General features: G+C 47.9%; 1 protein-coding gene across 3 annotated transcripts in view; it reads right to left on the bottom strand.

Annotated features, from left to right (window-relative positions):
* Nucleotides 1–2,745: 2,745 nt before the first annotated feature.
* The window catches only part of LOC146009438 (guanylate cyclase 2G-like), a 123,944-nt gene continuing 113,088 nt past the window's right edge, over nucleotides 2,746–13,601 (bottom strand). For 2 of the 3 annotated variants that reach the window (XM_083149820.1, XM_083149821.1), the window contains 6 exons: nucleotides 11,390–11,582; nucleotides 10,284–10,458; nucleotides 7,858–7,956; nucleotides 5,240–5,331; nucleotides 4,947–5,054; nucleotides 2,746–4,496 (listed from right to left, as the gene is read on the bottom strand). In XM_083149820.1, coding sequence (XP_083005946.1) covers nucleotides 4,473–4,496; nucleotides 4,947–5,054; nucleotides 5,240–5,331; nucleotides 7,858–7,956; nucleotides 10,284–10,458; nucleotides 11,390–11,582 — 691 coding nt within the window. In that variant the 3' untranslated portion in view covers nucleotides 2,746–4,472. Of the gene's footprint in view, nucleotides 4,497–4,946; nucleotides 5,055–5,239; nucleotides 5,332–7,853; nucleotides 7,957–10,283; nucleotides 10,459–11,389; nucleotides 11,583–13,601 lie in introns of those variants that run through there. The other variant, XR_014444671.1, reaches the window with a different exon arrangement.

The following is a 13,601-nucleotide window of genomic DNA, read 5'->3' as shown; positions in this document are numbered from 1 at the left end:
ATAGCAGCACTCCTGCAATAGCGGTATTACAGATGGAGCGCCTCTCATTATTGCGCCGGGATCACCAGAATCTGTCCGCTGGCGATCGCCGGCGGAGAGGCATTCCATCTGACTGAGACGCGCGTGCGTCTCACACGCACGCGCGTCTCAGTTTCTGTCGGCGGGGGGGATGGGAACCCTGTCCGTCTCCGCTTCAGGGAGACGGACAGGGTTAGGGGGGGGAGGGTGCAGCAAGGCGGCGGGGACCCGGGGCGACCGTCGGCGAGGCGGCGGGGACCGGGGGGAGACCCGTTGTAAGGGGACGCGCGCGCATCTCGTGCGTGCTCGTCCCCTTACGGCGGCTGGTGGGGGATGGCGGATGGCGAATCTTTCACCATCCCTGAAAAGCTGGGACCCGCTCCATCTGTACCACCTGTAATAGCAGCACCCCTGCAATAGCAGTATGATCACCTGTAATAGCAGCACCCCAGCAATAGCAGTATTACCACCTGTAATAGCAGCAGCCCAGCAATAGCAGTATTACCACCTGTAATAGCAGCACCCTGCAATAGCAGTATTACCACCTGTAATAGCAGCACCCCTGCAATAGCAGTATTACCACCTGTAATAGCAGCACCCCTGCAATAGCGGTAGTACCACCTGTATTAGCAGCACTCCTGCAATAGCGGTAGTACCACCTGTAATAACAGCATCCCTGCAATAGCGGTAGTACCACCTGTAGTAGCAGCACCCCTGCAATAGCGGTATTACCACCTGTAATAGCAGCACCCCAGCAATAGCAGTATTACCATCTGTAATAGCAGCACCCCTGCAATAGCGGTAGTACCACCTGTAATAGCAGCACCCCAGCAATAGCGGTAGTACCACCTGTAATAGCAGCACCCCTGCAATAGCAGTATTACCACCTGTCATAGCAGCACTCCAGCAATAGCAGTATTACCACCTGTCATAGCAGCACTCCTGCAATAGCGGTATTACCACCTGTAATAGCAGCACCCCTGCAATAGCAGTATTACCACCTGTAATTTCAGCACCCCTGCAGTAGCGGTATTACCACCTGTAATAACAGCATCCCTGCAATAGCGGTAGTACCACCTGTAGTAGCAGCACCCCTGCAATAGCGGTATTACCACCTGTAATAGCAGCACCCCAGCAATAGCAGTATTACCACCTGTAATAGCAGCACCCCTGCAATAGCGGTAGTACCACCTGTAATAGCAGCACCCCAGCAATAGCGGTAGTACCACCTGTAATAGCAGCACCCCTGCAATAGCAGTATTACCACCTGTCATAGCAGCACTCCTGCAATAGCGGTATTACCACCTGTAATAGCAGCACCCCTGCAATAGCAGTATTACCACCTGTTATAGCAGCACTCCTGCAATAGCGGTATTACCACCTGTCATAGCAGCACCCCTGCAATAGCGGTAGTACAACCTGTAATAGCAGCACTCCTGCAATAGCGGTAGTACCACCTGTAATAACAGCATTCCTCAGATCTGCTACCAAATGCGGATACCCTCTTCCCCACTCGCCTGAAATATAATATAATAGAGCAGAATACATTATTATAGATAAGATTTGCAGTCATTTTATGGCCAATTTCCAACAAAAAAAATAGGGTAGAAATACTTTTTACATTTTCTTCATAAAAGTAAAATTCAAGACAATAATAATAATAACAACAACAACAATAATAATAATTTAAATAAAAATCCAAAGCGGGAAACAAGTCTTCTATGTAACCCGGGATATGACAGACTAACAGAAATGCTTCACGCTCTCTCTGCGAGGGTTATTTACTAAGGTGTGAGTTCTATTGAAGATGTGAATGTTCAAATATTCTCTATGCAGCGCTGCGGAATAGGTGTGCGCTACAGTATATAGATAACTGGTAATAAGCAAATAGATCTGTGGCTCTTGCGGACTTGGTAAGAAAGCATCCATATATCCCTACATATCATGTACAAAGACGAAGTGTAATAATGACTTTATAAGGCACCGCTACACTCACTTCTGTAGGATCGGGGTGAGCGGTATATGCTATAGATTGCGGGCCTTGCTGCTGTGTAATGGGGGTCCCCATAGATTGTGCTGCAGGAGAATCTGGGGTGAACAGAGGTCCAGCTCTATAATATTCTCATTCTATTCTACGCACTTCATATTTTATTCCAGTTCAAAGAGATTGTACAAAACCGCATAGTGGCAGACAGTACAAACACACAGAAGCATGACAGACCAATGGGTATTACAGCAAGACCTGCCAGTGCCAACAGAGGAGTGGGCAGACAATGGTATTCAGTGGTGGTTTTCACCTATGGGATGCAATTATGCTTCGTTATTATCAAATGACCCATTCTTTTAAAGTGAATCGTTGAGCTGTGTAAAAGATCCGGATCTTTTCACGGACTGATCTGCTGGATCCTAGCTCTCTTAGGGCCTTATTCTGATCTGAGCTCAGTACAAATTTGTTCTTAAAATGGGCAAAACCATGTGCACTACAGGTGGGGCAGATGTAACATGTATAGAAAGAGTTAGGTTTGTGTGAGTTATTTTGTTTCTGTGCAGGGTAAATACTGGCTGCATTATTTTTACACTGCAATTTAGATTTCAGTTTCAACACACCCCACCCAAATTTAATTATCTTTGCACAGGTTACATCTGCTCCACCTGCAGTGCACATGGTTTTGCCCATTTTAAGAACAAATTTGTACTGAGCTCAGATCAGAATAAGGCCCTTAGTGAGCCGTATTGCCCATCTCAGTGCACTGGCTTCAATGTGACTGCATACCTCCCAACAGTCCCGATTTTATCGGGACGGTCCCAATTGTCAGGGCCTGTCCCGATGTCCCACCCGCGGGCGGCAGTGTCCCGCGGTGTGGGGGGGCTGTTGGGAGTCCCCCCTGTCAGCTGCTAAGCAGCGGGGAATAAACGCTGTGCGCATGCGCACAGCGTCTATTCCCGCAGCCAGGGGACTGGGGGCATGGCTAGAGGCTCACAGAGCCTCTGGGTCATGCCCCCATAGCGGCAAAATGGGGGCGTGGCCTCGCGAAAGAGCCGCGAGTATAGGCCACGCCCCCAAATTAGGCCACACCCCCCGAAAATTTCGGCGCGCAGGAGCACCGTCCCGAATGCAACACTTCAAAAGTTGGAAGGTATGTGACTGGCAGTGACTTCCTGTTGGAAGTCCAACCTGCCAGTCACTCAAGGCAGTCCCATTCGGAGGTGTTCCCTTCCTCCGGGATGCCTCTCTTCTTACTCTGCATGTACGGACAGCTAAACAGGATTTCCCTCGCTCTGGATGTAATTCTCGGTAACACTTCTTACTCTGCGTGTACGGACAGCTATACAGGATTCCCCTTGCTCTGGATGTTCTCGGCTTCCATAATCTATTCCATAATTTTTCATAATCTATCTAATGCCCTGATTTACAGTATTACGGCATGTCCTGTATATCTTACTTACATATTATTGTATAACATTATTGTATAATAAGAACTATGTCTAATGTGAGGTTATCAGACTCACTGTAATTATTATATTTTATTAGGTGTAGTGATTAATGTACTTTTTAGTCTGTCTGTACCCTCTTGTTCTCCGTAGATGTTTCTATTCCCCATATCTGTGTGTATTTCCAGAACCATAGTATTAGACTGTCGATCAGATGCTGTTGCCCAAATATGGTCAGACAGGAAATGTCCACAGGGGGTGATCCAATTCCTCTGCTATTTACAGGAAGGTTATGTCCACAGGGGGTAATCAGGACATAACCAAATTACCTTGTGATTGTTCCTCCTTATTTGCACTTCTTTGTGCATCTCTGGACTCTAGCAGACTCACTGGAACCGGACCCAGCAGGGGGGCAGCAGCAGATGGACAGCTGTAGATTACCTGGGGGGATATACCTGACTTTTGAATCCACCAATCCGGACCCAGTACAAGCCCACTAATAGTTCGGGCACCGTGGGAATTTAGAAGGTTTTAAAATGACTGGTACACATGCTAGCATGTCATGTTAGTCGCAATCCTGGCTAAGGGGTCAAACTCTGCCAAGGGATCTTGTGGAACACGTCCTTTGCCCGGGGTGGGCATCCTACTACGCTATTGTGTGGACTTATACAGGTTTCTGCTATCACGGCTGTGTGGAGAGTGATAGTTTTGTGATTTGGAACTGTGATGCTACAAGGACTTGAACTGCTACCTGGATGTTTCTATGCTTCATTTGCCTCTTGTTCCTGTCTTTATCTACTTGTGTGTGGTGTGAAAAAATAAACCGTATTTTGGTTTGATCTGCTCGGTGTCTGAGTGATTGAGGAACCCGTATCCTCACATCTATAAAAGGAATCGTTATGGCAAATGTAATCTGTAGAGCGGCAGGGTATTGGTAATATGTCTGCAAAACCGTCCTGCGTCCCAGCTGTGGTTTCCCGGGTCTGTAGTTACTGAGCATCATGTGCACAGGTCTGCTCCAATCAGTGCCCACCAATCTCTTCCTCCTGCAGTGACACAATAACACCACACTCATTTGGATACATTCACTATTATTGTACTTATCTATATGGTAGCTCACTGCCCCCGGGGGGCGCTGTGGAGCAGGGAGGGACTGGGAGGGGCCAGAGTCTGTGCTGGTCGTGTCAGCCAATGTCAGGTGTGAGAGGCGGGACATAGCCAATGGCCCCGCCCAACCTATCCCAGAAAATGCTCGGTCTGTGACATAGCTGATATTCAACTAAATTGTACTGCTGACAGCCTAGTACCTCTGTGCTGCTGTGCAAGCAGGTAACAGAAAACCACCGGGCCTACTCTTGCCATCGATGGTGGGAAAACATTCTTGTCTCACCATCGATGATGAAACTATTTGAGGTCTCCATGCTCCTAAGGATGAGTTTGAAGCATCAATGGTTGGGGTCCTGAGGACCGACTTCGAGAACCTGTGCATTACATACCTCAATGGAGTCATTTATGGGGTCCTTCAGGTTATCGGGAAAGTCCGGTAGGGGCATCTGGAAGCCTTCCTTGCCCTTCAGCCAGAATGTTCTCTGCTTTCCTTTCCCCTGAGAATACATCATTCATTGTTATCCGTGGTGGACCCTGAACATGCAATCTCTAGGAATTCAGATGCCCCCTAAGGGGGTGAGGTCACTGCTCAACTGTTTTGGGCTCCCAGAATGGGAACTATGAAAGTAGGGACTACTGGGGGGACATGGTGTCAGACAGAGCTGTGTAACAGAGTTCTTACCTTTACCTGGATCCATCCCCTTTCCTTAACGTCGTACCCCCCGATCTGCCGCAGAGCGTTGGCAGTTGTTTCAGAAATATGCACCCGCAGAGCTGGCAGGAGGAGAGACCCAGAATTACTGACGTCATTCAGTTCTCCAACGTCTATGGTCACGCGCCATAGTGAACCCACATGGTTCCAGCAGCATTATAAACAAAACTGAGATGCAAATAACCCGAGAATCTATTTCTATCACTCTAGAATCCTTCAAAAACAGACTCAAGACTTCCCTGTTTACTCAAGCATTTCTGTAATTCCCTTAAGAATCTTTTATGAAAAGATTTTCTGTCCTTTATTGTTCCTGTAATGTATTACATTTATTTTATCTGTTAAGCACCTTAAGTCCTATTGGAGAAAGAACGCTCTATAAATAAAATGATTATTATTATTATTATTATCAAACTTCAACAACTTATGCCCAAACTATACCCATATTATTGCAATGCCACGCCCCTTATTGTATCCAATGAATTACAACAAAAGCTATCATCCTGGCACCACCGACCAGGGGTGCCGGAACTGCCCCGGACTTTAGCTGTGATTGCACAGCTGTGAATTTGCAGGCTGGCGATTATCTATGGGCTGTGTATGCGTAAGGCCGTCCTGTGATAAATTCCTGATACTTTTTTTATCACTGGCCTTATGCAAGTTGGTTGACATGAAGCCGGCATTTGTGGGTGGTAACTGGGAGTGTCAGGGAAAACGCAGGGGTTTTAGGGGAGGGACCCCACACCATTTTTAAAAATGAACACTTGTTTTACACATAATAAAAGCATCACATGGATCTGACTGATCGCAAGGTCAGCTGTGTTTGGCTGCCGGTAAACTTAGCAGCCAAATATGAATGACTCCACCATCGGACAATACGAATCCTGAGAATTCGGCAGCTTGGTCTGTAAGCTGCATTCTCGGACACCAAACAGATCCACAGCAGTTTGTAACCTGCCGCGTTGCTGATCGTCCGATCTTAGTGAATTTCCCTCTGAGGGCCTGATTCAAGCCTATTATTGAAACACTGCGCATGCCTATGGTCCGCAGTACGCATCAGTAAGGCCATCCTGCGATTAAATCATGCAACTTTTTCTATACGCATGCTATAACGCACTGGGAGTGTCCGGGATAACGCAGGCGTGCCTGAGTGTTGTAGGGGAGGGTGTGTGACATCAGCTCCAGGCCGGATGTGGCTTTTTCACGGCTGAGAATGAATGTGTAGCCACACATATCTGTCCGCACAGCGATCACATTGATTCGCAAGGCTGGATTTTACTGTAGCGGGGCCAGGGCCGGCGCCACCACTAGGCAGGACTAGGCATTTGCCTAGGGCGCCAGCCACTGGAGGGCGGTACTGAGCCATTGAGGTACCATAGAGAGGTACCAGAAAGCGGGGAGCAGGTGAGTCTGTGATCCTCCCTCTCCCCTCCCCCATCCTGCCAATAAATCAACACTGCCCCCCCCCCCCCCGCACCACCTGCTCCCCGCTGGGGGGATTTCAGCGCGGCACTACCCACGCTCCGGGGTATAGCCCATCGCAGTATCGCCCACGCACCCCCCTGTGCCACATCACCCCCCCATCCCTCCATGCCGCAGTATTGTCTGCACCCTCCCTCACCCCCCCGGCGGGCGGCGCGGGGGGCTTGCACCGGCCCTGAGCGGGGCGGCAACTTAAATTAACGCTGGCCGTGAGATGCAAATACAGAGCATCCATCTTTGCCCTGCAAGGGGAGGCAGACGTAACGTGCAGTGAGATAAGTTTTGGGGGGAACTGCAATGTAAAAATTTTAAAAATAAAGCTGTCCAGTATTTGGGCCAGATTCTCTAAGCTTCAAAAGTGATAACAAGGAGAGTGATAAACAGCCAGCCAATCAGCTCCTGTCTGACATTTTTCAAACACAATCTGTGCCATGGTAAGTAGGAGCTGATTGGCTGGCTGTTTATCACTCTCCTTTTTATCACTTTTGAAGCTTAGAGAATCTGGCCCTTTGTGAGCTACATGCAATAGCAGCCAGTATTTACACTGCATGCAGATACAAAAAAAATCTTTATTGCCCTCCTTTCAGTGCAGCAGGGTGTGTTCCCGTGTACAGTTACCCCCACCTCAGAATTAGCCCCACTCTGCCTGGCCTGTGCTGTATCTCACCCGGTCACTGGATCGTAGCGTGTAACACTGCGATAACATGGTAGCATGATATCATTATGGCCCTTATTCTGGTTCACTCGCAAAGGAAAATTCCTTCTCAAATGGACAAAACCATGTGCACTGCAGGTGGGGCAGATGTAACATGTGCAGAGACAGTTAGATTTGGGTGGGGTTTTACATCAAAGTGAGATCTATATCGCAGTGTAAAAAATAAAGCAGCCAGTATTTTCCCTGCACAGAAACAAAATAACTCACCCAAATCGAATTCTCTCTGCACAAGTACATCTGCCCCACCTGCAGTGCACATGGTCCATTTGAGAAGGAATTTGCCTTTGCGAGCAAACCAGAATAAGGGCCTATATACAGTAGATCTTATTATGGACACATGAAGTTACTAATACTGACGTCTCACAAACCAGCCGAATACACCAGGATTACCTACGTAAGCTGTTGCTCTCCATTCTTGATGCAGTGTTCACTGTGTCCCCAAACAGGCAGTACCTGGGCATGGTCACACCCACCACCCCAGCCACTACGGGACCTGGATGCAGCAGAGAGGAGAGAGTTACTGGATTTATAACTGCACATTACACGGGTCATGCATACACCTGCCTGGCACCACAGTAAGAACCACAAGTGCAGAGGATTTAAGCCTTAGTCAGGCTGTAAGTTATAATAGGTGGCTGAGCAGCCGTTCTCCTGTCACGCTGGGAGAGAAGACAATGCTCCCATGAAGTGAACTTAGGGGGTGATGACTTGATTAACCCCCAATCAGGGCATTTACCAGCTGGAGTCAGGACTGGGATGCCTACTTCTCTGTCTCATATTCTCGTCTTTAGCCTGTCCTGCTGCAGTCTTATGGGGACATTTACTAAGATGGAATTTGTATTTCACATGGGATGTTGCTATGGGCAACCAATCAGAATCTACTTCTTTTTTATTTAGCACCTTCTAGAAAATAATAGATAGTAACATTCCATAGCAACATTCAATGTGAAATAGAACTCCCATCCCATCACTGCACCATCTGCAGGTTTCAAACCCCAAATGCAATGCATCCCCTCCAGCAACCAAACCCCCAGCCCTGGCACTCCGCTCCAACCTGCCAAAGTGCTCCCATTGCTGGACTCATCAACCACCACAATCCCATAATGTCTTCTCACTAAAAAAACACCGGGCATGATGCTCATGAATGTGGAAACAGCTTCAATGCTAAAACTGACACCATTTGTCACTAAATCCCCCCCCCCCTTCCCTAAATGCTCCCCATCTGCCAACACTCAGATCCTTCACTTCCACACCTCAGATGTACCCAGTCTTCGTTTCCTCTTCCCATTTTACCTGCTGCCAACATCTAGCCCAGACCTGCAGGCTGCATCCTCTCTGTCCAGCTAATTCCCCATTTCTTTGCATCCACACTACTTGACCGGCTTATCTGCAACCTCTACTAAATGTCTGCTTGGCAAACTTCCACTGGAATTATGCCCTCTTCATTCTACCTAAACTGGCCAAACCAAAGTTGGTAGGTCCTAATAAAAGGGCCATCTCTCGATACCCAAAGACCAGGAACTCCCTACAGCCGCAGACAATTTGCTTGCTTGACTTTGCGGCACTGTTCTCTACTGGCTCACCTCCTACATCTCCAAGCACTCCATCAGTTTCCCTCTACATCTGGCTGATGCACCTCTCATACTCTATTCTCTCTTTGCTAGGGTCCTTCAAAGGTTTGTTCTTGGTCCTCTGTTATCTCCTTGCACCACTTGTATTTCACCCTTTTGGCCTCAGATACCATCTGTAGGCCCTGGACAATACCTCTCCTCATCTCACCTCTCCTCATCCCTCTCCAACATGACTACCTGTTAACCAAAACCCTCAATGACTCCCCATCATTTCCTGTATTGACTACTGCAGTTTCCTGGCAGCTGGCCCTTCCCTCATCCATCCTTCGCTCCCATTATTTCTCTTTTACCATGCCACTCTACAACGCTCTACACTGACTCCACATATTCTCCAGGATTGTATTGATGCTGCTCACATGGATGTACAAAGCCCTCATTGACTCCTGTCCTTCATACGTGTGTGACCTATTCGCTTGATATACTCATGCTTTTCCCCTCTGCATCTGACCCACTCTTCTCCTCTCCCCATATTACCACCTCTCGTTCTCCCACAAGCCTTCTACTGCATCGCTCCCCACCTCTGGAGCTCATTTTCCATTACCTGACTATCAAACATCCTTAGATCTTTTCACCATTACCTTAAAACCCCCATTTCAGCTTGGCCTACCCCATTCCTCTGAGCCCTCTTCCTCACCCCACGCTGACTCTTTATTGCCTCGGGTATTACCCTCCCTCCAGACTGTAAGCTCTCTTGAGCAGGCCCCTCTCTTCTTTCTGCCTACCTACCGTGTCTGTATCTGCTATATTCCATGTTCATACAACTCTAGACTAGTGTCATCTCTTATCCTTTCTCTCCTTTATGCCCCGTTTTAGCCTCTACGCTTTATTTTAATATGTTTTAGCTAGAATTTTTAGAACACCTTCTTTTGGCTGCTGCAGAACATTCTTGCTCTTCACAAACCGATAAAACTGGAGTCATGAGGAGCACAAAGACATGGAATCAGAAGCGGAACTACTATTGGTGCAGCAGGTGCATTGCACCAGGACCCCTGAGGACTAAGGGGCCCACTGCTGCCACCCACTGCTGTGTGGCATATTGTGAACTTGGGTTGGAGTGGAAGAGGAGGGCCCAAAAATGTCGTTTTCCACCTGGGCCAACCACTCATAAGTTCTAACACTGATGGAAGTGACCACCGCCGTACTGTACTGGAAGGCCCTGGCCAGTAGCACAGAGACAATGAAGTCCTACCAGTGTGCAGCCCAATCCGCAACTTCAGCTTCTCCTCCGGCATGTGTCGGATTCTGAAGGATAGCATGGCGCTGAGAAAGTGAAGGGACATGGTGGCAATTTCCTCGATGTGCTTTAAACCATTCGGAATTGGGAGACCACTGGCAACCATGTAGGCATCTCCAATGGTTTCCACCTGCAGGCAACATTAGTGAACTTTAAGGTTCATGGATCTAAATCAGATGACTTACAAAAGTGGAAACATTTGATAACGGCTTTGCCTATAGCCCGTCAATATACAGTGATGATTTAAGAACAGTGGTACTGTCTTTATTCAAGTGACAAAGATTTTTAAATTGTATTTTAGGAAAGTTATGCCTATGGGCCCGATAAAGACTTCATTGGCCAGGTCCGAATTGGGACGCTGACCGATGTTCAGGCTACATGCGTGGGGGCCCAGCTGCGAACGGCTTTGGCAAATATTTCTATCTGCAAGCCGATTGCAGCGTGATGACAGGGAGCGGGTGTGTGGGGTGGATCCCAGCCGTTCCGTGGGTGTGTCTGCAAAAAGGGTGGGCGCGCCCAACGAAATGCTGGGAGTGAATTCTGGGCATTGTTATGGCTGCTAGGGGCCAGCGGAAGACGTCAGCGGCCAGCTAGAAGCTGCTGTTTTGTTCACAGCCGCTGAGTAAGTCGGTGAACACCATGGACGAGAGGAAAAAAATTATTCGATCGTGAGTAAAAATTGAATGATTTTTCCTCTAGCCAGCCAGATGTACTCGAACACATCCCCTCGCATTCGGCCGAAGGGGAGAAAAATGATTCGATGGTAGCTGACCATCGAATGATTTCTTTCCCCTTCGATAATAAAAGTGACTCTGAACTCACTTTTATTACCGTCAGAGACGTTCAAAAAGGGGATGGGCATTGACTTCATGTGACATCAGCCCGCCAGCCCCAAGCAGGCATCTACCCACCTACATCCCCAGGAGAACACCCAGAGTTCCCCTCACCAGCCCACCCGCGCTCGCCCCCTCCATTAAAACTATACTAAAAATGATACCAAACTGCACCATATAAACCATTCCCATATCCCCCGGCAGCGGGAGTGAGGTAGGTCATCGTACCTTATACACATCATAGGCTTTGATGATCTCATCGAACAGACTGTACAGGTCGTTCAGCAGGTCGACCACCTGCAGCGGGAGACTGGCGGAGCAGAGGGTGGTGAACCCCACAATGTCGGAGAAGAAGACCGTGACCGAGGCGAAGCTCTCTGGTTCCACCGACTTACCGGCCATCAGCTGCTCTGCAATAAAGCTGGATATAGACAATGTACAGGGTGAACGTTCCCACCTGGGGAGGCCTGGGGAGTACACCTACCCCAATCTCCTAGGGACATGACTCCGGCCAATACAACACAGAAACCTCAGACATTGGGCACAATTCAGAGCTGCTCGCTGGGCTTGCCACAGGTTCTATTCTCCCTCTATGATGGCTATGATGGTCAAGGACCCCCACAAGGGAAATAGCTCCTGTCAGTCCGAATCACAACTGTGATGCCTTTATCAGTCAGGATTCCAACGGCGGCTTGACTGTCGGAATCCCAACTGTCGGGAGGCCATCCGGCACACAACCCCCCCCCCCCCACACACACACACACACACACACACACACAAACACACACACACGCACCACCACTATCTTCCTCACTGATCTACAGAGATCTCCATTACCGTTCCCTCTACCGTCCACGTGTGTCAGTGGAGAGACCTTCTGTTCTGCACACAGCCAATAAAACCTTCAGGTGCCCTTCATACACCGTCCGCCTCTGTATCAGCCCCAAAGGTTACCTCTTTAGCAGTGCCCTCAGACGGGTGCTATAGCCACATACTGAGCCATACTAAAAGGTCGACATGAGTTTAAAAAAAATAAAAATAAAAAAAACAGGCGGTATTTCATACCCTACTATCCAATGTGAGCGCAGCAAGCCATGTGCAGTACACTGATATGGTCTCCATGTCGACATTTTGCACAAAAATGTGAAAACTCATGTCTACCTTTTGAGTGTCGACCTTGCAATTGTTGTGTCAACCTTAGGCCTGTCGACCTATTTCATACGTCAACCTATTGTGTGCAACAGTGGGGTAACAAGCAGTGTTACAGCCTAACAGACTCTCTGGTGCAGAGCCATTGACTCACAGCACAACAGTGACATCTACTGGTAGAATAGGAATTAGACTTGCATGCCAATTCTAAATATCTCATTTGTTTGCAGTTATTCTTACAGCATATTTATATTCTTCAGCCCTTTCCTATTCTATCATTCACATCAGTCTCTGCATCAGTGGAGCTTGCAATCTAGATCCTCTACCATACGAACACATACACACATATGTATTTCTCAGGAGCCAATTGATAGTATGTTATAAGATTATGGAAAGAGAGTTATGGAAACATAAGGAGGACATACAAACTTCACACAGAGAACATCTTTGTGAATCCAAGACCTCATGCAATGATGTATATCACAGCGCCCCCGTGCTGGTCACTAATGTAATACCATATAGTGCAATGAATTACTTTATACCAGGAGTTCCCAAACCACTTTGCTCTGGGACTCAGTCAGACCATAGAAATCACAGGACACCAGCAAGTGTCAGTCACACACGTGTGCTCAGCAGACCGCGTGTGCACAGCAGCATTGCGGTGGCACAACGCAGAGGTGACCGCTAATGTGACCTGCAGTAAATTAAAAGTGCTAGCTGGCAATGAGCGACAAAGTGGGGCGGCAGATGCTAGATCATCCCACCCTGGATCTTTTAGGCGGTGATGCTAAGAATCTGAAGTAACAAGACAAGTTCATTGGTTTTCCAGGCTCCTTGGATCAGAGAGATCAGAGAAGTCATCAGCCTGGCGGTCAGCAATATGGAGAAGCGACCCAATTTGGGGTAAGGCGTTTGAGAACCGCTGATTTATCCTAAGGAGGGAACTCACATTTACCTGGTACATGCCTTAAAATTAAATCTATGGAGAAACAAAATAAAGTTCTTCTTAATAACTTGTGCAGAGTAATCACATAATTAGAATATTGGGTTCTGTATATTATGTGGACGTTATATATAATGTCGACAGAGAACGTGAAGCAGAAAAATCATAAACACCGAATGTATAACGGTCGAAAATCAAACTTCTTTGTAAGCCTGTACGGTCCCAGACTGATATTTTCCTAGATGATCGGCTGCTGTAGCAGAGAACCACAGAGACCAGCAGGAGACGTCTATTTACCCATGAAGCATTTGTATCATTTCACATCACTGCTGCCTCCACAGGCCAAAG

This window comes from Crinia signifera, chromosome 6 (assembly GCF_055691185.1).
Source record: "Crinia signifera chromosome 6, ASM5569118v1, whole genome shotgun sequence".
Classification (NCBI taxonomy): Eukaryota; Metazoa; Chordata; class Amphibia; order Anura; family Myobatrachidae; genus Crinia; species Crinia signifera.
Note: the sequence above shows the minus strand (reverse complement) of the source record. Positions and strands in the feature narration are given on the sequence as shown.